The sequence below is a fragment of the Dreissena polymorpha genome, chromosome 11 (genome assembly GCF_020536995.1).
Source record: "Dreissena polymorpha isolate Duluth1 chromosome 11, UMN_Dpol_1.0, whole genome shotgun sequence".
Lineage (NCBI taxonomy): Eukaryota > Metazoa > Mollusca > Bivalvia > Myida > Dreissenidae > Dreissena > Dreissena polymorpha.
The window spans coordinates 76,377,321-76,405,104 of NC_068365.1; the positions used below are offsets into that span (position 1 = coordinate 76,377,321).

The 27,784-nt window shown below is 33.2% G+C and overlaps 1 protein-coding gene across 1 annotated transcript; it reads right to left on the reverse strand.

Annotated features, from left to right (window-relative positions):
• Positions 1 to 27,784, reverse strand: LOC127850791 (feeding circuit activating peptides-like). The gene is made up of 4 exons (XM_052384103.1): positions 27,473 to 27,784; positions 3,654 to 3,818; positions 2,786 to 2,870; positions 1 to 1,157 (listed from the first exon to the last, which is right to left on the reverse strand). Exons 1-4 carry the CDS (start codon positions 27,554 to 27,556, stop codon positions 319 to 321), a joined length of 1,173 nt encoding a protein of 390 aa, XP_052240063.1. The 5' UTR covers positions 27,557 to 27,784; the 3' UTR covers positions 1 to 318.

The following is a 27,784-nucleotide window of genomic DNA, read 5'->3' on the forward strand; positions in this document are numbered from 1 at the left end:
TTAAGCGAGTCATGTTTTATTTAGTATGCATACATTGATATAAAAGTCACAAAATTGCTTTTTAATGAGCGTTTTGCAAAACATATGTTAAACTTGATTTAATCGTCGCATTGGAATGTGCTGGTAGCATAAATATTAACTATTTAACAGAGAAGCCGTAAGTAAAAAGTATGCTTTTTACAGCGAAAAGAGAAACTGACTTCATTAATATTAAAAAAATCGTTAAATAGTCTTGCCGGGATATACTGTACGTCTAATTTTTTTATATCTTGGCTTTTCGATAACATTTTCTGTAACCAAGAGGAATAGATTTGCACTTCAAGTGTCGTGCATATTTTCAAACTTTATTGCTGCGTTTTTGTTCTGAACCTTTGCATCGCTTCGTCGATATCGGTGCAATCCAAAGCCACCCAACGTATCCAGACTGCGTTTGTCAAGTACATCGTCGCCTTCATTAGTTTCATCATTGAGATTGCCGTCTTTATCTTCGACTTCAAAGGGGTAAATTTCGGGGTTAGCTTCCACGTCGCCAGCCATATTAAAACCACCATGCTTATTTACTTCTCCGAACGAAGGCAGCGTTCTTTTCATGCCATAATCGTGAATGTGGGTACCACCCAAGGAGCTCAGATATCGTTTAAACGCCCCATGAAGGTTTGCTCCACCTAGACTATCCAGTCCTCTTTTGTAGTTGTATATATTTGTTCCGCCGAGTGTCGACAGGTACCGTCGCTTGTCCGCGAGGCGATTGAACCCGCTGTGGATATAATTACCACCGAGAGTAGAAAGGAATCGTTTGTCTTCGGGTTGGTCGTCTATGCTCCTTTTATAGCTGTGGATATTTGTTCCTCCGAGTGACGACAGGAAGCGTTTGTAACCCGAGTGTAGCCGGGAACCTCCGAGAGTGTCAAAGGGACGGCGCTTGTAGTAGCTATGAAGTTGCATATTGCCTAGCGTATCGAAACCACGTTTATAATAGCTGTGCAGTTGCATGTTTCCGAGCGTGTCGAGGCCTCGCTTGTAGCCATGGAGTTGCATGTTGCCAAGCGTATCGAAGCCCCTTTTGTAGCCATGTAGCTGCATATGACCGAGGGTGTCAAAGCCTCGTTTCTGTTGATCAGTTTCGTCCTCGTCCGCTGAATAATACTCAGGGGCCTCTGAAACACAAAAGTCATATTACAACAAAGTGTGCCTTTGACTTAAATATGGACAATAGTAAATTAACCCATTTATGCCTAGTGGACTCTCCCATCCTTCTAAAGTTATTTCCAAAATTAGGGATGTCTAGTATAATTATTTCTATATTTAGAATATTTCTAACAGAAATTCCTTTAAGCAAACAGCGAAGACCCTGATGAGACGCCGCATCATGCGGCGTCTCATCTGGGTCTACGCTGTTTGCAATGGCTTTTTTTTCTAGACGCTAGGCATAAATGGGTTAATGAAAAGTCCTTTTTACTATTACACAAAGTTAAAGAAATTCGGATGCTGATCGACGTGCATATTAATTTATTATGCATTATTCCAAAAGTTAGCTAAATATGTTAAATGCTAAGTAATAGATATAAAATACATTAAGTTATTAGAAGTGCAAATAAATAAACTGGCATTACATTAAACAGATCATTAACAAAGGCATATACATTTATATAACCATTAATAGGGAACGTTCCTAGCTGAAGTAAACTTTTCAGCAATCAATGCAGCATATTGGATTATTTCAATGTATAGTTGAATGTTATTTAATCCATTTATGCCTAGCGTCTAGAAAAAAGGCGTTGGCAAACAGCGTAGATCCAAATGAGACGCCGCATGATGCGGCGTCCCATCAGGGTCTGCGCTGTTTGCTTACAGGAATTTCTGTAAGAAATATTATAAATACAGATATTGCTATACTAGACATCCCTAATTTTGGAAATAAATTGATCCAATTTAGAAGGATGGGAGACTCCACTAGGCATAAATGGGTTAACGAGTGGTTGTGGAAAACCAATGCCTAGTGAAAGAATACTTTTTCTATCACCTCGAGTACAATGAATTTTCGATCACATACCTAAAACAATATCGTTTGTGCTTAACAACGTTATAAATATGAATGGTTGGATAAAAGTGTCATAATCTTTGCGTCGCTGTAGCTAAATGATAGTTATGGTTATATTGATTATGGATGTATGTGGAAATTCTTCACCCATGTCCATGTGTCAAGAAAAGTAAGGAACACTGGTTGACAGATGTTATTGATGAATAAAATACGGCAATATTACCGGTAGTTTCGTTTTCCCTAAAATATTGTCTTATACATTTCACCTAAATATAATTTGAGTTTTCTTCACACATACAATAACGTATAATACTGAATAGTATTTTATTACAGCTACGCATAACCCAATAACTAGTATTCATTTTTTTAAACTACCGATTTTTTTTAGTATATGGGCCGTGCTCTGTGAAACATGGGTTTAATGCATTTGCGTACAGTTTCGTCCCAGATTAGCCTGTGCACTCCGCACAGGCTAATCATGGACGACACTTTCCGCCTAAACTAGATTTTTGGTAAGAAGAGACTTTCTTTAAACAGAAAATATCATAAAAGCGGAAAGTGTCGTCCCTGATTAGCCTGTGCGGACACTTTACGCACATGCATTCTTTTTTTTCACAGAGCACTGCACATATTATGCATCGCAATGCGTGCCTTGCCTTTTGTGTATTTATTCACACAAATGGAGCGTATATTAAACATTCACTGTTAGTAAACTTTAAGTTAACGATCAAGCAAGAAGATTACCTTCATATTCGTCCACAGATCTAGGTGGTCTGTAATCAAAGGCATAGATACCACCCAGTGTATCCAGCTGCCGTTCTTTTTCGTCCTGAGAAAACACAATTTGTATGCAAACAAGGCAGATTGGGAGCTGTTTATCTCTTAATCGTGATGGTTGAATTTAGTTTTTTATTGGTACTTTAGACAGTCACTTTATTGATTAATCTTAAATGAATCGTGACTGGGAACCTAAATAACCAGTTGCTCTGATGTGATACTGGTAAAATAATATTTTTCTGATGTATAACATAAAAAGCTGTCCTTACATATACACGATATATAGTCCGATTATTCGAAACAAATGTATGATTACTTATCTATTTTTGTATTGATCAAAATGAAAATTCTGTGTCGATATAAACGTGACATTAGTTTTCTCATTATTGGCGGCATGTGTGTACTTTACTTGTTTATATCGTGCAATTCACAAGTGGCATTTGGACACCCTGTGGTACGTTTAAAAGTTTATTAAGTATTTGTGAAAAACGAAAAATGGACAAAATTGCGGGGGCTCTTACTATGCACATTGAAATTGGATGCGACTGTTTCTTTAGGTTACCGTAAGTATTTACCAATTGTATTACTGTATAGATAATATGAGTCGTGTTCTGAGAACACTAAGCATAATTCATGTGCGTAAAGTGTCGTCCCAGATTAACCTGTGCAGTCCGCACAGGCTATTCAGGGACGACACTTTCCGCTTTTATGACATTTTTAAAAGGAAGTCTCTTCTCAGCAAAAATCCAATTTTTGCGGAAAGTGTCGTCCCTTATTAGCCTGTGCGGACTCTACGCATTTGCATTATGCCCAGTTTTCTCAGAACAAGGCTCACTTTATCCGACATATCCACATCACGTTTGCCGTCAACGAAAAGTGCACTGATTGGCGCGGCAGGGGATGGCAGGACGTTGCTCATCATTGCGCCCGATAAGGGAGCCTCTGTCGTTGTTGGTTTAAATGAATGTAAGAACAACTTGCTGAGATGATTGGAGCGCCCCTGCAAATAGAGAAACATATGGTTGACTAAGAGAAAAAGACCACAAAGAAATATGTGGCCTCATATAAAACTTGTAAAGGGCTTTTCTCTAAAAACGACCAAAGGAAAAGGTTGGTGTCTGAAGGCAGAGTAAATGAAACATACAAATATCAAATAGTCTTCAATTGATAAGTATATACATGCAAAGGCGTTATTAATTTAAAACATTGAACGACTTTTTAGGCAAAATCAATTAATGTCATAGTTCTGTGTGTAGTCTTTAAATAATGCGATGCTAACTAAAACAAAGCATCATACAAGTTTATGTCCCATTAGAAGTAAACGATGCTAATGTCATCAACGTGTTGCTATGATCTCGTACGATGCTAATGTCATCAACGTGTTGCTATGATCTCGTACGATGCTAATGTCATCAACGTGTTGCTATGATCTCGTACGATGCTAATGTCATCAACGTGTTGCTATGATCTCGTAGTGTATTTTGCTTAAGATTACATATAACATAGAGGATATTTGTTGGATTCGGTGGATTATCGATTTTAATTCACGAGTGATCATAGAAAATAATATTTTCACGAGTGGCGCAGCCACGAGTGAAAATATACATTTTATATGATCACGAGTGAATTAAAATCGATAATCCACCGAACCCAACAAATTTTCTGTTTATTTTATGCTTTATTTCACAGTTTATATACATTGTTAAAGAGTTTAACTAAAGAATTACGTTGGGAAAATGACGTCATTTCGTCCAAAAAATGACGTCATTCAACATAAACAGTGAAAATTATCGATAATTTTCACTGATAATTTTCATTGTTTGAAACAGTGAAATTATCAGTTTTAATTCACTGATATTTCTCTATAAACCACCGGAAAGTATAAAATAAAACATACGTTAACACAGCCGGAGATCGTCCGAGTATGTTGCATGCATTCATGTAGAACTTTAGAGTTTGAATATGTTGATATACTTGGTCAATACTTTTAAATATCATTTTCATATCTTACATATAATACCTATTTATGCAACTGAATACAACAAAATGTCACTGGTTGCATCCGCCAAATAGTCTGTATTATTTGCAGTTATGTCCTGGATACCTGTGCTTTTTATCAAAGTCTTGATCACAAACAAGACAAATTGGTTATAAAGTAAACAAGAACAAAAACACTAGGTCATCCGAGAGGGGGAGGGGGGTGAAAGACCTGCATGCATGGGTATAAACCGCACGGATACGACGAGTACATTGGACACGTACATGGGTATAAGATAGTTCGACTTGCCAACGGGGTCTGTAAAATCTTAAGATTGCTTCAGATCCACCAAACAAGAGAGAGTGCAGAAGCCATAGTGCATAGGGCAACCTGATAATACGGAAGTAAACGTTACTCAAAACACAAGCAGTCGGCAGCCCAACACCAATCGGAAATATTATTCCAAAATTACTTCCCTTTCGTCACGAGCCTGTGAAGGAACTTAAAATGGTGAAACATGCGATCGAGGATGTTCACATCTGGTCGTATAAGCAAAGTGCTGTTATGTCAATACAATTCTCTTTATGTGTAAGTATTTTTTCATAACATTATCCATAAACATTAAACCCAAAGTCCAAACATCAGAATGTTATGTGTATCAGAATTAACATAATAAAAATATAGGAACCAGATTATGACATTTATTATTAAATTAATATAAATGTAATTGCATATACATATCTCACAAACAAACTTTTGCATTATCTAATGTTCAACTTCTAACACCAAGGGATACAAAAGTAAAATCATAATATCTACGCGTGTTTATACATCAACTGTTATAGTCATATGATCAAACGACCAGCTTGTACTGCAAACCGTATTATCTTTATGGTCGTTGTGTTCCCAAAGGTTGGTTTTGTAATCAATTCTTAATACTTTCTAATAATTTGTCCCGGATCAAGGAGCTATGTCTGTACATTGTGTCTAGGTCCATTGCAGAGAAAGATAATGGATACTCGAATGCATGAATGGCAAACTATATTAATAAATAAAAGAGCATATAAATTAGTAATCGAGACAATTGTGATATTATTCCCATGTGTGTTACATTTTCATTTGGTGCGTTACTAAAAAGGATTGCATTGTTGTACATGCATGGAACGAAATAATGTTGAGTTGCTCAACTGTATAGATTCAGAGAGGTCACTGCGCGAAACATTTATTCAATTTGTTTACTTGTGCACATTTGCCCCTAATTTAACATAATGCACAGGATTTAAAACAATATTTTTATAATAACGCATACAAATGCACTTTATCATTTCACTTAACACATTTGAAGAACGTTGAAAGTAAACGGAGAGATAAAATATAATAATTTTATATTCAGGCAACGTGTGATCGACTTAAACTTTTATGCAACACCTCACATTTTCGTAGTCATCTTAGCAGATCGATTATGTATCTATGGATTTCATCAACAATCGACACCATGGGGTTTAGTCGTGTCTTCACAAGCAAGCCCAACTATTCACAGACAGACAGACGTACGGACGGATGGGCGTCCGAGCGGACCGACCTTTACCCAATAATTAGCAATTGTAATACATATTTTAACATACAATGGGTTATCTCCCTATTTCTCCATACACAGCTGCGCAACATTACATGTTTTAATTTTACCTGAAGCAATCGTTTGCAAAATTGTAAATGTATGCGTTCTATATCATATTACTTAGTGAAGCCCCATACGTCTGAAGCATACTTTAATAAAGAACCCACAAAATAGTCAAACAACTGGCAAATTAGTTTTGGTTTTGTGTCAAATTCATTGCATTTGCACAATAATGTATTCAAGGCTTTCGGGGCTTTACCAGCCAAGGGCTCCTTCGTTAGTTTAAAACTTCCAGTTAAATTTAACACTGTGTGTAAATAATTAAAGTTGACATAGCAAAGTTTAATCCTATTGTTCTACGATAAAACACTATTATATGAGCCTTGTTCTGAGAAAACTGAGCTTAATGCATGTGCGTAAAGTGTCGTCCCAGATTAGCCTGTGCAGTCCGCACAAGAAAATCAGGGACGACACTTTCCGCTTTTATGGCATATTTCGTTTAAATGAAGTCTTTTCCTAGCAAAAACCAATTCAGGTGGAACGTGTCGTCCCTGCTTAGCCTTTGCGGACTGCACAGGCTAATCTGGGACGACACTTTACGCACATGCATTATGCCCAGTTTTCTCAGAACACGACTCATGTGATTTGTGTGATTTATTTGTATTGTACACAAAGCACATGCACTACGCGGTGTGGTGTTGTAAAACTTTTCGATCGACCAGTATGCATATACGCAACCGCACTATTTAATAAAGGTCGTATACATGTGTTCGCTCATATTTCATTTAGAAGTATTAGCTCAACTGTAGAAAATGATTAATTATCGTATTGTAAATGTGCACGTGAAGTATGCCAAGATAACTACCGAAGCCAGAGCCTGATATCGTTTGAAATCTGGAGAGGATACATGGCATCGTTTTCAGAAATTATACGTGTTGAGTCATATGTTCGATTTAGTGAACACGACTTGAGAACATATCGGCACTTGTATTTGATTTTTAAAAATATATTTATTTGTGTTTGTAATTTTTTTTTCATCTCCATTTTGAAGAGTTCATGACAATACGTTATATAACAATACCTCGATCTGACCTGTATCACTTACCATTGTATATATTGTGCTTGACACAACACCTTATTTGTTTAAGTTCCATTTTTGTTTAAAGGACTACCGTAAATGATTACAAAATAATATATAGGTCAAGATATAAATCTTCAATTCATTATCCTCATTCTTTTTGCATCAATTCTTAGAAAATTGTGAATGTTGAATATTTGTTTGTTGCATTTATCTGTTTGATACATTTATTGTTGATATGAATTTATTAACAGCTTCGGTTGCATACACGGCCACAACTAAGTCATAGGATGTGAAGGTTGCCGATAGTGGTTGCATAATCCCACTTAAACACGTGTTTTGCAACAGACGGTTTGAGTCACCCTGGTGATGATTCAGTTGTAAAGTCCTATTCAATGACAGCGTGATGCTGCACCTAATTTATGTTTATATTTAAGTTGTTGTATGCAAACTGTATGTCAACATTTAATTTACGTTTGCTTTCAATAACACTCAAATGAGAAAACAAATATAATAATGAAGAATCTAGAAGCAAGTATTTTTAAAGAAATGAAATGAATAATGTGTGTCTGTATGATGTTTTGATTTGAGTTGCTAAAAGTTGTTAAATTTTCATTGCTTTGTGTAATTATAATACGTTGTATACCTAGCAGCTTGTTAATTATCAAAGTTTATCGGTATGAATGCATTTCTAACCTTACTTTAAAATATAATATAATAATGTATTTAATAGCCATTTACAATTGGGGGAATCGTTTACACGCGAATTTCATTTTCAAAGTGTCCATTTTTGGTAAATTGCATAGTAACCAAAAACTTCTTATTGATGTGTGTGCGTTCCCACGCGTATGCTTTATCCCGATGTAGACCGTTTACATATTATATACAACAAGTAAGCAAACTAGTACACTAATAAATAAAGTGCCGTATTGTATAATGAAAATTTATCCCAGCATATGCAGATGACGGTTTCTTTGTGTATATATCGAAAACTTCAATTTTTAAGTATACATGTTTACACGTGTATCGTTACATTTAAAGAAAACGAGTATGCTTGACCACGTACACTAAATCTTATGAGACAGATACGTCAAAAGAGGATTAACAGTTATTAATATCGCATGGAATTTATTAATTACTACGACAACATGGTGCATTAACATTTACGATAGGGACCAAACCTACCTCATCTCATGTAAATGAACTTTACGTTGATCAAAATGTCGTTGCTTGACTTAACTGTATCTGACTGACGACTTCTAGGTCTGGCAAGATTTACAATACATTGTATATGTATATTTCAAAATGTATTAGCTGGGACATTTGCTTTAGACTGCAAAAGCACCTGTTTGTTTTTTTTTGTATTTTATCAGCCCATTTATGCCTAGTGGACTCTCCTATCTTTCTAAATTGGATCAATTTATTTCAAAAATTAGGGATGTCTAGTATGTTTATTTCCATTTTATAATATTTCTTACAGAAATTCCTTTATGCAAACAGCGCAGACCCTGATGAGAAGCCGCATGATGCGGCGTTTCATCTGGGTATACGTTGTTTTCCAAGGCCTTTTTTCTAGACGCTAGGCAAAAATGGGTTAATATTCAATATAATTATGTATACTTGATGCCATCTCTCTGCATTGACCATTCAAGCCATTATATTATTTAATGAATTCGGCTTTTATTTATATTCCTAGAACATTTAAAATTTCAAAAAATCTCTAACTTGTTATATCTAAGTGGTTTACGATTGCAATTGAATATGGCACGTATCGAGAAAATTGATTTTATTAAATGGCTTCGCCTTTTGATGTTATTCTTTGATGAGATCGTGAATACATATTTATTTTGTGTACGTTTTTTATCAACATAACGTCGTTATGGATGACTCATTAACTGTTTCTATAATTGATATAAGAAATACAGTTTCATAATCCATCTATACAGATTAACATCTCGTTGTATAAATAACAAAAATAACTTAAAAAAAAATAGAAACAAAAATGAATTTATATGGATATTAAGTGGTTTTGCAGATCGATCTTTTATTTCACAAATTCCATTATATTGTTTATGGTTCGTTAAAATAATGCAGAACGTAAAACATATTCATTTTGAAACTGAAACTTAAAAGTGTTTGGGTAAAAATTGGCAAAAAGCAATATATGATGATAAAACCAAAACAAGTGCTAAAAAGCATTCATTTAAAGAGGATTTTAATGGCGAAGAGCAGTTTGATCGTGCTTTGACAGCTTTTTAAATCGCATGTATGCATGCTTTTGCAGCTGTAAGTTGCATTTACGCCAAACGCTTTCATGCCTTAAGTGTTACAGTTGTAAACATTATACTTTTTCTTCCATAGTATGGTTGCACACAAGTGGCAAACGATTCCATAAAACTCACGTTAAAACGTTTCGCACCCAAAATAAAATGATATAAAAATAGAGTGTTTGAAAGCAGTCATCACCGATTTGCATTCGATGAGCGACTTGAAAAACAAACACTTAAAAATATGCAATCAAGCAAATAAATTTAAAAAATACAAATACATGCACATTGTTCAATAAAGTTTTGAAATACTATGTATACCTTTTTCTTATAAAATGCAGAGCTCTTCGTTTTCAAAAATATATGAATTAAAGTTAACGAAAGCAACTTTACTACCTCTCTTAACTGTTATGACAATCTACAATATATCTATTAAGCTTAGTTAAAGTTGACTCAACCGTAATTTTTAACATGACTTGTGTTTTGACGAAGCCGAAGAAACACGTATTCACCGTTATGTATAAGTATTGGTTTCGTAATACCGTAAATGGCACGTGTACATCATTTAAGTTATAATATCACGACATACATTTTTTTCAAGAAAACAATATAACCGTCATTTTATATATACTTATTAAAATTGCATGTTACTCCTGGGGATGACAAAGATTGACGTATTTACGTGATGTGTTCTTAATATATTTGATGGATTGAAATTAACACTTGCAGCTTCGAACATCGCAGGCTAGAGCGATTGTTTGGCAGAAATACGCGAACTCAGTGATATTGTTTCACACGCAGGGATACATTGACAGATACTTTGTCGTCATTGAGCGATCTGTCGGCCATCAAACAAATGATACGATTTATAATAAACGGGCCTCGGTTACACATGTCTCGTTTTAAAGTTAACATGTATGTTTGCGTTAAATAAAACACCTCTATTTTTATAGTCTTTTAAGAAGATCGATTATGTATCAACGGATTTCATCAACAGTGGATACAATCGGGTTTACTCGTGTCTTCACACGCAAGCCAAACTATTGACAGACAGACAGACAGACAGACAGACAGACAGACAGACAGACAGACAGACAGACAGACAGACAGACAGACAGACAGACAGACAGACAGACAGACAGACAGACAGACAGACAGACAGACAGACAGACAGACAGACAGACAGACAGGGAGACAGACAGACAGACAGACAGACAGACAGACAGACAGACAGACAGACAGACAGACAGACAGACAGACAGACAGACAGACAGACAGATAGACAGACAGACAGACAGACAGACAGACAGACAGACAGACAGACAGACAGACAGACAGACAGACAGACAGACAGACAGACAGACAGACAGACAGACAGACAGACAGACAGACAGACAGACAGACAGACAGACTGACAGACAGACAGACAGACAGACAGACAGACAGACAGACAGACAGACAGACAGACAGACAGACAGACAGACAGACAAATAGACAGACAGACAGACATACAGACAGACAGACAGACAGACAGACAGACAGACAGACAGACAGACAGACAGACAGACAGACAGACAGACAGACAGACAGACGGACAGACAGACATTTTGAAGAGTTCATGGCAATACACTAGATAACAAAATCACGATCTGACCTGTATCACTTACCGTATATTGTGCTTAAGAAATGACATGTTTTTAGTTCCTTTTTTGTTTAAAGGACTACCTTTGATGATTACAAAGTAATAAATCGGTCAAGATACGTATCTACACTATCCTCAATCTATCTGCATATCAATTATTAGAAAATTGTGATTGCTGAATATTTGTTTGCTGCGTTTATCTGTTTGATACCTTTATTGTTAATATGAATTTATTAACAGCTTCATTGCACACACAGCCACAACTTAGTCATAGGATGTGAAGGTTGCCGATAGTGGTTGCATAATCCCACTTGAACACGTGTTTTGCAAAAGACGGTTTGAGTCACCCTGGTGAATAGATTCAGTTGTTAAGTCCTATTCAATGACAGCGTGATGTTGCACCTAACTTATGTATTATATTAAAGTTGTTGTATGCAAACTGTATGTCAACATTTAATTTACGTTTGCTTCAAATAACACTCAAATAAGAGAACGAATATAATAATGAAGAATCTAGTAGTAAGTGATAAAATTCAAAATGAGCTGAATAACGCGTGCCTGATTGATATTTTGACTTGATTTGAGTTGCTTAAAGTTGTTTAATTTTCATTTCTTTGTTAAATTGTTATAGGTTGTATACCTAGCAGCTTGTTAATTATACGCTAATCGGTTTGAATGCATTTCTAATCTTGCTTAAAAACTATAATGTAGTAAATAGCCATTTACAATTGGGTAAATCGTTTACACGCGAATTTCATTTTCAAAATGTTCATTTTTGGTAAATTGCATACTCACCAAACACTTCTTATTGATGTGTGTGCGTTCCCAAGCGTATGCTATTTTTTCCAATGTAGAACGTTTACTATATATATAACAAGTAAGCAAACTAGTACACTAATAAATAAAGTGTATATCGAAAACTTTAATTAATGTATACATGTTAATGCGTGTATCGTTACATTTAAAGAAAACGTGTGAGTACGTTTGAACACGTACACTTAATCTTAAGAGACAGATACATCAAAAACGGATTGACAATTATTAATATCGCATAGAATTTATTAATTACTACGACAAAATGGAGCATTAACATTTACGATAGCTGAACACACCCGCCTTATCTCAAGTAAATGAACTTTAACCCAGTTATGCATTGCGTCTAGGAAAAAGGACTTGGCAAACGGCGTAGACCCAGATGAGACGCCGCACGATGCGGCGTCTCATCAGAGTCTGCACTGTTTGCTTAAAGGAATTTCTGTAAGAAATGTTCTAAATACAGAAATAAATATACTAGACATCCCTAATTTTGATAATAAAGTGATCCAATTAAGAAGGATGGAAGAGTCCAGTAGGCATAAATGGGTTAAATTACGGCTGCAATTGACGAATCGTGAACCGATTCGAGCACATTCGTTTACATAACATGTCTGAATAGGAAGAAAACTTGTCGATCTTTAATATTCAATATTATTATGTATACTTGATGCCATCCCACAGCATAGACCTTTCATGCCATGATATTTTTTTAATGAATTCGGCTTTCATTAATGTTCGTAGTATATAAATTTTTCTAACGTTTTCTTATTTGGCATATCTAAGTGGCTTACTTCTGGATTGCAATTGAATATGGTACAGTATCGAGTAAATTGATTGTATTATGTGACTTTGCCTTCGTGAGATCGTGATACATATTTGGTTTACGTTTGATACCAACATAAAGTCGCTTTGGATGACTCATTAACTGTTCCTATAGTTGATATAAAAAAACAGTTGCATTATACATCTATACAAAGAAACATCTCGTCATATAAATTACTAAAATAACTTTTAAAAAGATAAAGTACGAAAATGAATTTATATGGATATATAGTGGTTTTGCAGAACGATCTTTTATTTCACAAATTCCATTATATTGTTTATGATTCGTTTAAATAATGCAGAAGGCAAAATTTATTCATTTTGAAAATGAAACTTAAAAGTGCTTAAGTAAAATTGGCAAAAAAAAAACAATAAACATATGTAAACTTTATACTTTATCAGCCATAGACAGGGTTCTCAATAAGAGCCGGCCGCCGGCAAAATCAGCCGTATGAAATCAGATATTGGCCGGTTGAAAATCGCTCAGATTCGGAAATTCGGCAATTGACTTAGAAATGGGCGTGTCTTTTCGATAATTTTGCTCCTTTTTTTGCTATTAAGCAAAGACGTCGCTTGATTATCTCTCTTAACGCGCGTTTTTTGACTGGTTTGAATTTTCGAGACATAATAATGACCTTAATCCTTTGTATCATTAGACACGCGATTTAGTCTAACATTGCATTCCCGGTAACTAAAATATCATAAATCTCATTAGCACGAAGAGCCAATAGCTACATTCGACAGCGTTTTAGAATAACAACAACAACAACACCAACAACAATCAAAGGCGCAAACTGGAATCGGTCAAAAAGCAGTCAAATATTTTGATGTTCTTTTCATCACATGGTGAGTTTTTGTTCCTGATTGCTTGCGTTTTTGTGTTAATGCAAAGCTTTTGTTGTTGTGAAAGTTTGTTTTAATTCAGTCACGTTTCAAGCTAGAAGTGTCACGCAATATGTGCATGGTAGACGGACGATCAGGCCTTTTCCGCCCATACCTGTAGGGCCGTATTTCGGCCCCATTCCCAATTCCAAGAGCTTTTTTCATTTATCTTTTGTTAGTTAAAAAAGCTAAAATTCATAAAAATGCACTTACAAAATGCTCAAATTGAAGTGCCTGGTTGACCATTAAAATAGCCATAAAATGGCTCAAAATGCAGGAAATCAAATGCTCCATTAAACAATTTTCCGAGGGGACATGCCCCCAGACCCCCCTAGAAGGCCTGTTGCTTTCACATTTTTGCCTGTTCGCTCAAAAGTTATTGAGAACCCTGCATAGTATTGTTGAGCACAAGAGACAAACTATTTCATAAAATTCACAATAAACTTTCCGCACCAAAAATAAAATGATATAAAACTAAAGTATTTAAAAACTATCATCACTGATTTGCATTCGTTGAGTGGTTCGAAAAACAAACTCTTAACCCATTTATGCCTAGCGTCTAGAAAAAAGGCCTTGGCAAACATCGTAGATGCGGCGTCTAATCCAGGGTCTGCGCTGTTTGCTGGAATGAATTTCCAGAAGAAATATTTTAAATATAGGAATAAATATACTATACATCCCTAATTTTTGAAATAAATTAATCCAATTTTGAAGGATGGGATAGTCCACTAGGCATACATGGGTTAAACAGATGCAATCAAGAAAATCATATTTAAAAAATACAAATACAAGCAAATTGTTCAATAAAGATTTGAAAGACTATGCATACCCTTTTCTTATGCAATGCAGAACTATTCGTTATAAAAATTTATATAATTTAAAATTGTTAAAAGCCATTATCCTTTTTTCTCTTAACTTTCACTGACAATATACAATGTATCACTATATCAAGCTGGGTTATAGTTTACAGTGTTTTTATTTCAATTTCGAGTCCGATATTCGGCCCCATTCCTCTGAAGAAAGAGTATATATTTTTCCCCAATTTTGTAGAAAAAATTCCCCTCCAAAACATAGAAAAATTTTTTTTTAGAAAGAACTTTCAGTGATAAATATATCTTAAATTTATTTTATAAAAAACTAACAAAGTATATAACTATAATTTATATGTTTTTGAATTATTATAAACATTTATATCAAATAAGTATTTCCCAAATCAGTTGACTTTTCACATGAATTGCATTTTTCCCCCCAAAAAATAGCCAGGAAAAGGCCTGATGTATCTATATTGTGTCAATATTTGTTGATAAAACATTCTAATTGGATCCAATTTGCTCAAATTTGCCATTTTATCGATTTTAAAAATCCCCATTAGACTCAAAATGGCTAGGAAAACCGAGACTGTGCATTACGGCTGAACTGTCTGAAACTAATGTTTAAAAAAACATTGATATATATTTATAAAAGGACAGAGACATTCAGCTGTGAGCATTACATTCATGCATACATTCCCCTATAGGGCAAAAAACAACAACACTGGTTAACTCAGCCGTAATTTTTAGCATGACTAGTGTTGTGACGAAGCAGAAGAAACACTTATTCACCGTTATTTTAAGTTTTGGTTGCGCAATACTGTAAATTGCACGTGTACATCATTTAAGTTATAATATCACGACATACATATTTTTCCAAGAAAACAATACTCATAAATATATAACCATCAACTTATTCAAGATACTACTTATTATGGTATGATACACATGGGGATGACAAAGGTTGACTTATTTCCGTGACGTGTAATTTATATATTTGATGGATTGACATTAACACTCGCAGCGTCCGATATCGCAGTCAAGAGCGATTGTTTGACACAAATGCGCGAACTCAGTTGTATCGTTTCACACGCAGGGATACATTAACAGATACTTTGTCGTCATTCAACGATCTGTCGGCCATCAAACAAATGATACGATTTATAATAAACGCACCTCGGTTACACGTGTCTCTTTTTTAAGGTAACATGTATGTTTACGTTCAAGAAAAATCAAGTTTTAGTGAAGGGTAAATTATAAGAAAATATTTTTTGTTAACCATATTTTTGTCTTTAAAGCGACGATACAATTTCTTATACTGAACCAAAACTGATATAAATTTAAAAGTGTCTTACAATTACTTAAGATAACAAATAATGTATGAATAATCAGAAGAGTCGATTTCTTCACATACGTATTGGCGATCACTTTAACACGACTACTATTAAACAATAACATTTTGATATCCCGTCTCTTTCAGACATGCACAAGTGTATGTTAATATCAAAGGTATACTTTCTAATTGTATTATGTTTATGTTATATCAAGAAATATTTATGTTTTTATTTTTTAAACCAAATATATTTAAAGCGAATTATTGCGACTCTGCATATTCGGCTGATTTTAAATAGACTTGATAATGTTTATTTTTGTTTTTTAAAGAGATGATAAACACAGATGAATTATGTAATTTTAGTGCATATTGGTCTTCGGGTTTGACTATGAGCAGTGTTAGTACAAAAATAATTATAGATGAGATTGAGAAGTTGACTAGAAATATGCTGCATATTTGAAACATATTTTCTATTTAAAAGCCGCCAAACCAATCTATCAAGAGGTTTTTATACACGCGTATATGCATTAACTTATCGATATTCAAGGAAGAAAAATAATGTTCATTTAAAAATCTGTTTAAATAATATGTTGCTAGCTATACCCTGACATTAGAAATAATGAGTTTCTATAAATTGAGTGGGTGATGGCAAAATCTAACCGGCGAATCTCTGACCGGCTGACCAGTGACCAACCCATCTATTGCTGCTGACATGCGCCGCTCTTAGGTCAATATCTTCCTTAAGGCTTGACATAGACGAATACATTAAACCGCATGTGTCAAACGCACATATTATGCCACAAGCTAAATGACTAGCATTAAGTGTGAGGAAGACACCTTTTGTGTATCTTCTCATTCAAACAAATACCAAGCGTTGTTAGAGCTCTCATTTCACGAAAACAACTTTATTTACATTCAAACGCCATGTTACTTCCTTGCAAATGATTCAGACATTATTAGTATAATTCACTAACTTTTAAACAATCCACTTTGCGTGTTAAAATATTGAAAACGTTATATATTTCGATGATCAGTTTTGGAATGAAAAGAATAGCGTGCGCGTAATTTTACTTTAGATAAAGCATCATTTATTTAGTAAATAAAATAAGTTTTTAAGTTATCAAGACGGATTATATTACTTCACTGCAATTATAATGCAAGTGTTTTTATTTAAAAAAAAGTCCCATATTAAGCTTCTGGATGCAAATATAATCAGTCGTTTACCATGATTGTATTCTACCAATTTTACGGGTGTTTTTTATTTACTTGAAACAAGCTATATTCCCTGGAAATAATATTTGATATAACCTCATCTAGCAATGATTAATGACATACTGATCGTTCTTCATTTTTTATTGAGCTTCCTGTATTATCGTATATTTGATAAAAAGAACTCATTATGTATCTAATTCAATTTTGTATTGAGAACATTGCGTAACTATGATTTACGATATTATAAGTAATTCGATTCCACCCCAACGTACTCCGCTACAAGATTTCTTGAAACCAACATTTAAGGATATTTACCTTCTTTGAACTCACCGCAAAGTTCAAATTGGTGATTTTCTGATTGTTCAATTCCACTTAGGCAAATTCAATTTTCTCGAGACTCATTACTCAACGGATACGGTCGATTTGCGAAGCATTTGATTCATTCAACGTGAGGATTCGATTACCTCGCGACTTATTACTGGCATTGTTGAACAACTCAATGGAAGATGCGGGCTCGTCAAACAATTATTGGATATATTCTACAACGTGAGATTTAGCCATAAAAAAGGCGCGCTGCTTAAAATGCCCTGAGTATTGCACCAATATATATATATTTATATATATGCAAGTATTACCTACGTATGCTTATTTAATGTCAAACGTAATGTGACAACACGTGCATCAATGACTATAATTGTAATGATTGTGTCAAGAACATTTAAAGGTGTACATTTTAAGTTCGGTACTGGAATCGAAGACGTTCAAATCATTTTAAATGTCCACACAATTAACGTTTTTCGGCGGGGAATAATGTCCAGATGAATTTCTAAGTACAAAGTACGTAAAGAATAAATAGTAATAATAAAGAAATAATAAATTTCGTATGCATGTGCAAACTGAACACCCACCATGATTTGTGTTGATTGTTATGTTTCATATTCGCAGTACAATGCCGACTGTCATAATAGGTGTATAAAATATTTGACGAGATTAAGGATTTTAAACTCATCTTCGTTAAAAGATAGCTATTGCCTTTCTAATACGCGTGCACTTATTAAACTAATACGGATGCATAATGCCAATCAAATATGAAAGCAATTGATGGTTGTGTGCTTCTATTAAATGATCATCAAATTCAGTTACGGTTGCGTTTCGTGTATCATATTCCTGGTATTCGAGATAATACCATCCGATTATGGATATTATATGTAATGAGGTCCTAACAAATCCCATCGCGAAGTGTGCATTTCATATACAATCTGTAATATTCAGTACCAGTATACTGTGCGCGAAATGTGATATCCGATGAAGAAATAATAGCATACCATTAATAACACTATGATGTTATTTTATGGTGGTCAGAACAGCAAATGTAATTGGATATCTGGGGTATTAATCATTGATAATATCCTTTGCATAAGAACTACTGATTTGCATAATACAACGTGCCTTTGGTACAATATAATATCGTTATGCTGGCTTGTATTCTACTGTACCGCAAAACGGGTATACTATTGTACAAAGATCAGATCAAAGGGTTCTTTTCAAAGATTTTGGCATGTATTGAAAATTGTCATTTAATGTTTTATATTGATAAATTTAAACCTTAGATAAAACAACTTCAGTAAAAATCAAGAATAATATTTTTTTTTAAATGTAACCCTCACAGGGATCGATCCACGAACTCATGGAGTCCTGGAGTATAAAGCCTCCGATTTATACCACTCGGCCATCCGTGCACATACAATGTGAGTTGTATTTTATACTTTATATAAGCAATCCTCGTAGTTTCGCAAAATATAACGACAATAACAGATCTCTCCAAATTATTCAATCGTTTCGCGTTGCAACACTTTATAATTTTCAGATTTTAAAATCGTAAAAAAAAATCATATAATGGCTATTTTTGATGATAATAAATGTTCAATATTACTTTTGCCGCACAAATTTAATAACTAAAATGAAAATTTGCGAACCTGAAACAACTGTTTTTAGTTTTGTCAATATGCCAAAACGTGAAAGGCTCCTTGAAGCCCTGTACCTGATCAAGCTTTATTTGTTGTTGTGCGGAATAATATAATACAATAATACGCTGAGGCAAAAACTGAATATTTTTAGAAATATAGATTTTTAAAATCTATATTTTATTATTAAGCGATAGAAACAAAACATTTCCGGTATATGTGATGGCATGAACAAAGCTGAAATGAAAATGAGTATTATTATTTGTAGTAGTAAAGGTGATGGGAAAAGTAATATTATAATATATGTTTATTTTTTCATAATTACCATAATTATTTTGTTGTTTTATTTAAAACATATAGTAATGAGTATGTACAGCATGATTAATGTGTGTGTACAAGCTTGTAAGAAATTTTCTTATTTTCGGTAACATTTTGTATTAATGTTTTATTTGATTCGACGACTGACAATAGCAACAAGTACATAGTTACAACATAAAGTGCCACATTACGCACGAAAAAACTATGGTCGACAGCGTACAGCGTTCCTTTTATTTCAATCACGTTTCCCTGTTGCTGTAATTTAAGGTTACAAATGTCGACTTGTTAACGTGCAAATGGCTTTTTTTACGGCAGTTATTGTTATGCGATTTCTTCCGATTGCATTGTTCTAGACGTGATATGCTTTCTAACAATGAATAAACACATAATTGTCACGATGAACCAATTTTTTCCAATAGTGTAACATAACAGTGAATGAAACAGATGATGGTAGTAAAAAAACTAAATCATGAAGTATCGATTCTAGATCAAACTCACAGACAATAGCTTAATTGCATGTAGTCATTTCATAACTGTCGTCCGCAGATGAAATTTAAAATTCGTTTCATTGAAACGTGATTATTATCTTTTTAAACAACGTGAATGAAAAATGAAAACCAACAGCGTATGCAGAAAACAATGGGTTTTGTATTTAGTTGTTTGCTTTTACAATTCTATTTATAATTGAAGCGTATCTTTGGAAATTATACACATTCGAATCCGCAACAATTTCCCCATCCCGTTGTCAAGTGTGTAATGAAAAATTTGGTTTAACAAATCAACAGGTGGTACATTGTTTGTTTGGTGCTGTGTTTTGATGAATACCTAGCATAATATACCAATGATATCAGTAAAGCGTATATATTTTTAATATAGCAAGGTCCTGCCAATAAAAGCAGAACATCGGAGTAAATGTATGCGGTTGCGTTTACTGTTGAAGCACGTTTGTTCCGAAATAATCAGTTAAATAACGAAATTACGATTGGAAATATTTGTGTTAAATAACCTATTGGTTATTTTTTTTATAAGAACGTCATGGTTTAAGACCTCTAATAAACTTCGTGTTATATCGCCTAATTTTGTACTCTTCCGTTAACCTTAACGGCCTCCGAAAATTCTCGCAAAAAAAATTTGGTCGGAATCAAAATACGATATTTTATATTATATTCACCTAACCAATTTATATGCCTCTGTAAGGTTGAGAAAACTTTGTTGCATATACCAGTCCCGGGTTTGATTCCACCGGGAAGTGAATTTTTATCAAAGTTTTTTTCTATTATAATAATACTATACACTTCCAAACAGTAATGTCTTGAAAAGAAACAAAATAGAATGACATATCTAAAAACATCGGACGAATCTATTGATTTCCAAAGTCAAAATCTTGTCAGTCTCAAATTTATATTATGGAGAACATATTTCCAATTCCAAGGTTTTGGTTATTACTTCGTGATTTGTTTAGGTACCGTGTAATTAATTATGTTTAACAATAAGAATCGGTTATATACTATCAATTATTTTTACACAATTAAACAAACATTTAATGAAATATTTAGGAATTATGTTTTTATGAATATTAATGCGTAGATAAGCAATATGAACAAATTAATGTGAACTATTTCGGGTCTGATTGCTTTTGTTTACAAATGATTTGCTACATGGAATATGTATTTATAAGCAGTTTATAATTAATGTATACGCGCAGTTTATTATACAACATGAATATAAAAAGGACATGTTAAACAAATGTATGCAACATCTAAAAATTTCGTTTGCAGCATGATTCTGGCAAATGTAATTGTTTAAAAATGCTAGTAAGCTGGAAATTTAAATTTGTGCGGCGAAACTAACATACGTATCTATTTTTCGATCAAGTTTACATCAGAGAAAATATCTATGCTCAAACTTTATTTTTTCTTTAAGCCGTTATGTTGCGAGAAATAATGTTTAAACCTACTGACGACTTGAAATGTTTCTGGTTTCGTGAGGGGAGATAATGTGTGTGCTTATATTTTACTCATTCCACCCGTTCCACTTCTAATGCTGTCCTGGGTAGATATAATAAAGCGTTCATATATCATAATTATACCAAAAAGGTATTTCATAATCAATATTTAGGTTTGTTAGAGTGAACTTTGTAATTGAATATTTAGTTAAAAATGATCGAAAACGAATGGGATTTTCCAACTTTGAATGACAAAAACTCCTTAATTATTCAGTCATTATATCGTTTATTTGCATTTTTTTAAACAATTAAAATAGTAAATATAAGAAAGAGAAAGACAAATGTCGAGTGGTAGTGCTAAAAATTAATAGTCGATGTTGCTATCAAGTAACAATCAAATTTGCATTGATGATAATTTCCAGGGTTGAATTTGTGTACCATGTTGAGATATCAAACAGCCGGGTTTAAACATTAAAGAATATGACATATGTTATAAGTACATCATTATACACAGAACATAAATACATGTTATACTTATTTATGCCTCATCTATAATGTTAACCGTGAATCAGTATATGTAAATTCAACAGTATACGAGGTCGCATTGAACATCATTAAATAATGTTTTGATATTTCATTTGTAATACTATATTGTTCCAGACCTAAACATTTGACAAAGTAGAATAAAATAGCTTGGCTAGAGCATGTGCGAAACAATTTAATACTAACTTATGTACTTTTTATTTTTATAGTGTTGTAATGTAACTGTATATGTTAAAATATAAATCAAATATCCGATTTCTCGTACATTAATATGAATGAATGTTCAAAGTGCTAGGTATATATCTACACACAAAAACATAATTACGTTTGGTTGTATAATCCGCATTCATTCAGAATTAAAAAATCAGAAGATGAACTATGAAACAAAACTAACCACGTATTCAACGCTTGTTCTGATAAATATTTTTACCTTTGCCAGTAAGTGCAAAGGAGAGAAGTTTAACTCCGATATTTTTCTCAGGCCCACACAGGTTATCGCTCCGTTATCAAGAAAGAATAGCCATCTCATTATGGAGAAAACCGCGTTCAGTTTATGTTCGAGGTTAAACGCCGACACGAATTGGTAAACCCCGCGACTTTTATTGCAGTTAAAGGGGCCTTTTCACAGATTTTGGCATTTTTTAACTTATTCATTAAATGCTTTATATTGATAAATGTAAACATTGGATCGTAAAAGCTCCAGTAAAAAATCAAGAATAAAATTAAAAAAAGGAAAAGAACATTGCCCGGAGCAGGTTTCGAACCAGTGACCCCTGGAGTCCTGCCAGAGTCCTGAAGTAAAAACGCTTTAGCCTACTGAGCTATTCCGCCGAGTACACATACTTGACGTATTTTATACCTTATATAAGCAATCTTCGTAGATTCACAAAATTTAACGACAAAAACAGAACTCTCCAAATTATTCAATCGTTTCGCGTTGCAACGCTTTATAATTTTTAGGTTTTAAAATCGTTAAAAGATGCATATAATGGCTATATTAGACCATGGTAAATGTTCAGTATTACTGTTTCCTCACAAATATCATAACTAAAACGAAAATGTGCGAATCTGAAACAACTTTTTTCAATTTTGTCAATTTACCAAAGCGTGAAAAGATCCCTTTAATACTATTATTAACTATTGATTACAAAGGTTATTGTTGGTATCTTATCTCTCCTCATCCCCATAGTTTTTTATTGTTCTGAAAATAACCGTGCTTTTTTATATTGGTTACTTAATCAAAATGAATAAAGTTCAAACGCGTAAAGATATAAATTTTGACTAACATTTAATGAATAAATTTTATTGAATACGCAAATATTCGTAAGCGACAGAGAAATGAAGTCGAAGATTGGAATAATTGTACAATCTAAACACAATTGACTTTGCTTTAACCTACTGACTCCTTCTCCCCATATCACTTGTCGTAAGTAGCTACATTTGTCGAATCAGCTTTGTTCAAATGAGCAGCAGAGAATAAGCTATCTGCAATACCTAGTATGATTGATGGTGTCCATGAACACCAAAGGAGGCACTTCTAAGAAAATTCTTATAGTGGTAAATGTAGGATTTTCCACAGTCGGTAATGTGATAAATTCATAGGTATTGAATATTATTTTATTCAATTGTTGAACCCATGGGCTTTGTTCAAGCGTCCGATATATCAAACGACCTCTCGTTAATGTCTTGTACGTCAATATGGACACATTATATTCATAATCCTGTCGTTGTGATTTTTTGTTGGTGTCTTGGGAATATCTGGAGTGACGATCGTCATATTATGCGGTCGTTAGGAAGGTTGTTTCACGAGTTCGATATATAATGGCATTGTAAAGTTACCTAATTTGACATTTATTGACTGTTTTTGCCCTAAAGATTTTGCAATTTTTATAGACCAGATGCGTTATTTAATTTTAAGAGAAATATTCTTTGACAATAATTCAAAAAATATAGAAAAGACAGAAGCAATGCGACGCACATTATATTTTATGATCAGAAACTTTATCACAAATAGTTATTAAAAAAAGCTTTATATAATCTTTCGATAAACACACGAGCTGATGTTAACCAGTTTTGTTCGCTGTGACACTAATTTGTTTGGTACGTAGCATCAGATTGAACTCATCAACAAATATGATTACATAGGATCGACTATGAAGTAATTTTTTATTTCTATATTTGTCGTATACGTCTGTTTCCTTCCATATGCGTTTTTCATATATTACATGGGCAAGCAAAACCCCCTTTTTAATTTCTTTAGGGGGGGGGGGGGGTCATCTGAACATATTTTGAAATATTATTATTCCCTTATAAGTTTATGCACATTATTTAGCATTTTTATTCAGTGTATTTAAACAAGAAGTGTTGCATATTTTGAATATGTACTGAACGATATTTCTTCCATGTTTTCTTTCTTTTGTATTCTCTTTATAAATACTTAATGATGTGGGATGTCATCAAACATGAAAGACAATCCTAAACATACCATACGGTGTTGCGCAACATTGTTAAAATTGGATGGATGCAGTATAGTTAAACGTATAATAAAATCGTTCTGGCTAGTTGCAAATACACAAAAAACATGAAGACTCGTAGAACTGATAATCATAGCATTCGCTTATAATGCATATTAATCTTTTCTTGACCAACAATATTTTAATGGCCTGACAATGGCAACACTCATAATATAACTAGCTATACAAATGTTATAAACAAGAACTCAGCTTATAATTGATGCACTGCTATTGCGTCAATATCCTTTAGCTGGTAACAAGCACAATATAGTGTTCTTCGAAATTATCTGCTTTAATTTCCATCGATAACCAGTTTGACAGGAGTACAGATTAAGTTTATACCTGACTGGAATAATATGTCCCATTGCAAACGTTTTTTTTTTCCTCCTTTCAAATAGACCAATTGTTCTGTTACAACCTTCAGGATTGTAAACGAGAGGTTAACATTATTGAAACAATTAATATAATTAAATGATGCCTGTGCACTGACCATTGCCATGAATACTTTTGCAATGATTTGTAATGGATACAAAATTTGCATGTTGATAATGAAGGTTTGTATATGAAAATGGTATTTGGAAATACATCTACTTTAAAGCGACTTGTTGACAGATTTTGGCATGTTTCAAAGTTTCCCATGTAATTGTTTAAAATAATACATGTAAATAATGCAATTAAAGAGCGCAAGTATAAAACAAGAATAAAAGCAAATAAAAAAGAGGTCCGCAGCTAGAGTCGAACCACTGACCCTTAGAGTAAAATTCTATCTCTAAGACCACTCGGCCATTCATGCAGATATTTTGTACGTAATATACTTTTATAATGTACTTAACAATCCAAATAATGTTCCAAAAACCACGATAGCAATATAACACTCAAAAGTTTTCCATTGTTTTGCGTTTGTATTTCTTTATAATTTTCAGATATCAAAATCTTCAAAAGATGAATATATTTGATATATTAGATAATGGTAAATGTTCTGTATTAATATTTCCTTTAACAAACAAAAATAACAACGAAATTTGTAAATCTGGAACCTTTTTTGCAATTCTGTCAATTTATCAAAACGTTCAGAGGTCCCTTTAAAATGTTATTTCATATACCCGGTAGCAACAGTTCACTCTATCATAAATCATATTTTAAGAAATCGTCTACATGTGAGTAAAATCAAATAAATTCAAAAATATCATGGGCACTTACACGGATAATCAATTTGCCAAACAGAAAATATATTATATTAAAAATACAGTTGTTATTTGTTTAACTCTTACGACTTGCACAAACATTTTAACTATAGTTTCAGTTACGAAAATCCTCAATTAAAATCGAAGTTATGTCATATCTTAATAATTTGGAAATATGTATATTTCTAAAAAATGTATTATTTAAAGTATGTAGGGAACGGTGAGAGCATATATTGAATTTTACGATCAAATGCCTCTGTCAAGAAACCCACGAATATAAGAGTTATGATATGATATAAGAATATTTATAATTGTACTAATCCGCTTTCAATATAATGTCCGTTACTAATGTTCACACTTCGTACTCAAATAAATTTTTATTAATATTAATTAATAATTTTATTTTATTTTAAAAATGAAAAAAATCTGTGAACGATAGCCTTTTAAACAGTTCGTTATTGAATATATTTAGACCTCTAACTTCGATACTTTCCAATATATGTTTCAAAGTTATCAAAAACGATTTTATTCGTTTGGACCGTACATTGTCTACTACTACGGTTTGCTACTTAACATAATCACGTTGCGTCAGGTTTCTGTGCATATTAAAATACCGCATGTACTTAGCCTATACTTGTCTTATCCTACTTAACAGAATCATATTACTTCAGGTTTCTGTGCAAATTAACGATGCCGCATATACTTAGCATATAATTATCTTATCGTACTTAACACAATCAGGTTGCTTCAAGTTTATGTGCATATTAACAATGTCGCCTATACTTATGAGCAAAACGATTGGTTAATTTAACGTGTTCGTAATGTTGATAATATGGCATGCTGAAGAGTCCCATAAGCAACTCTGAAATATTAAAGAAAAACGTTTTTCCTCATTATTACGTTAGAATGCGGAAGAGTCCTGCTCAAAATGGCATTTCGTTGTTTTTCAAGAACTGCTTAATAATTTGCTAGCCCATACGTTCAATGTTCAGAAGCGATATCGCATCATTGACAGATCATCAGAAAGAATAAGGCTAAGTAAAATTTTCCTCACATTTACTCATCGAGTTTAAATGATTTCATGTGGAACATTCAATCACGTCAGTTAATCATAATAATGTTTTTTAAACAAAAAAGGTAAATGCAGTATAAATATTATTCTACATATTTCTTTGTGTAGAGTACTGGAGTAAGTTTACTAATGTTAAGTCTAGATAGTCTAGAATATCAGAATACGGTAGTCATATTGTGTTTCCATCGATTATTTTAATTGACGAACAATAAAATGTATCAGATTATTTCGTTTCATTATTAATTTCATTTAGAATTTATGCTGCCGTTGGTTCCCTGTAACAATTGCGAAGTGATATAATCGTTAGATCGTTGAAGTACTTGTGTTTATGTCATGTGAATATATTAGGATATGAAATTTTAAACAATGTGGAATAAAATGAATTTATTACAGAATACCGTACCGCACATTGCTGCCAGTATGGTAAAATGCAAACAATATATTGTTGAAACAATTCTTCTAAAATATTGTATCAATTGTCAATTGAATTGACAAATCATTCAACTAAGTAATTGTCGTATATAGATTGTGAACATCTTGTTCTTATTTGTAAAGAACTAAGAAGCATTATATCATAGCTTAATATTATTGTATATTTACCATTTTACCAACCGCATTATATATTTTGCATTAGTAAGAGTAAAGATAATGATCCTACCGGTCCACGTTGAGCTCCGCATTTTATTCCAGCACATATGAGCGTCATCACCAAACCTGACATCAACTTTTGGATTACCGTCATTTTGAAATATGTTTGTTGGTAAAATAGATGCTATTCTGAAACCTTGCTTCGATAAAAATATATAACTACAAATGTGAAGTATTTCTTAAGCTATTGAACAGGTTTAATTTTAAGTCCAAACTAATTTATCGTGGCATTACTTTAATAATTACAATAATCTGATCTCTTTAATTATATAGACTCATTTTACAAAAAATGAAACTGCGTAAGTTTGCTTAAGTTCACTTG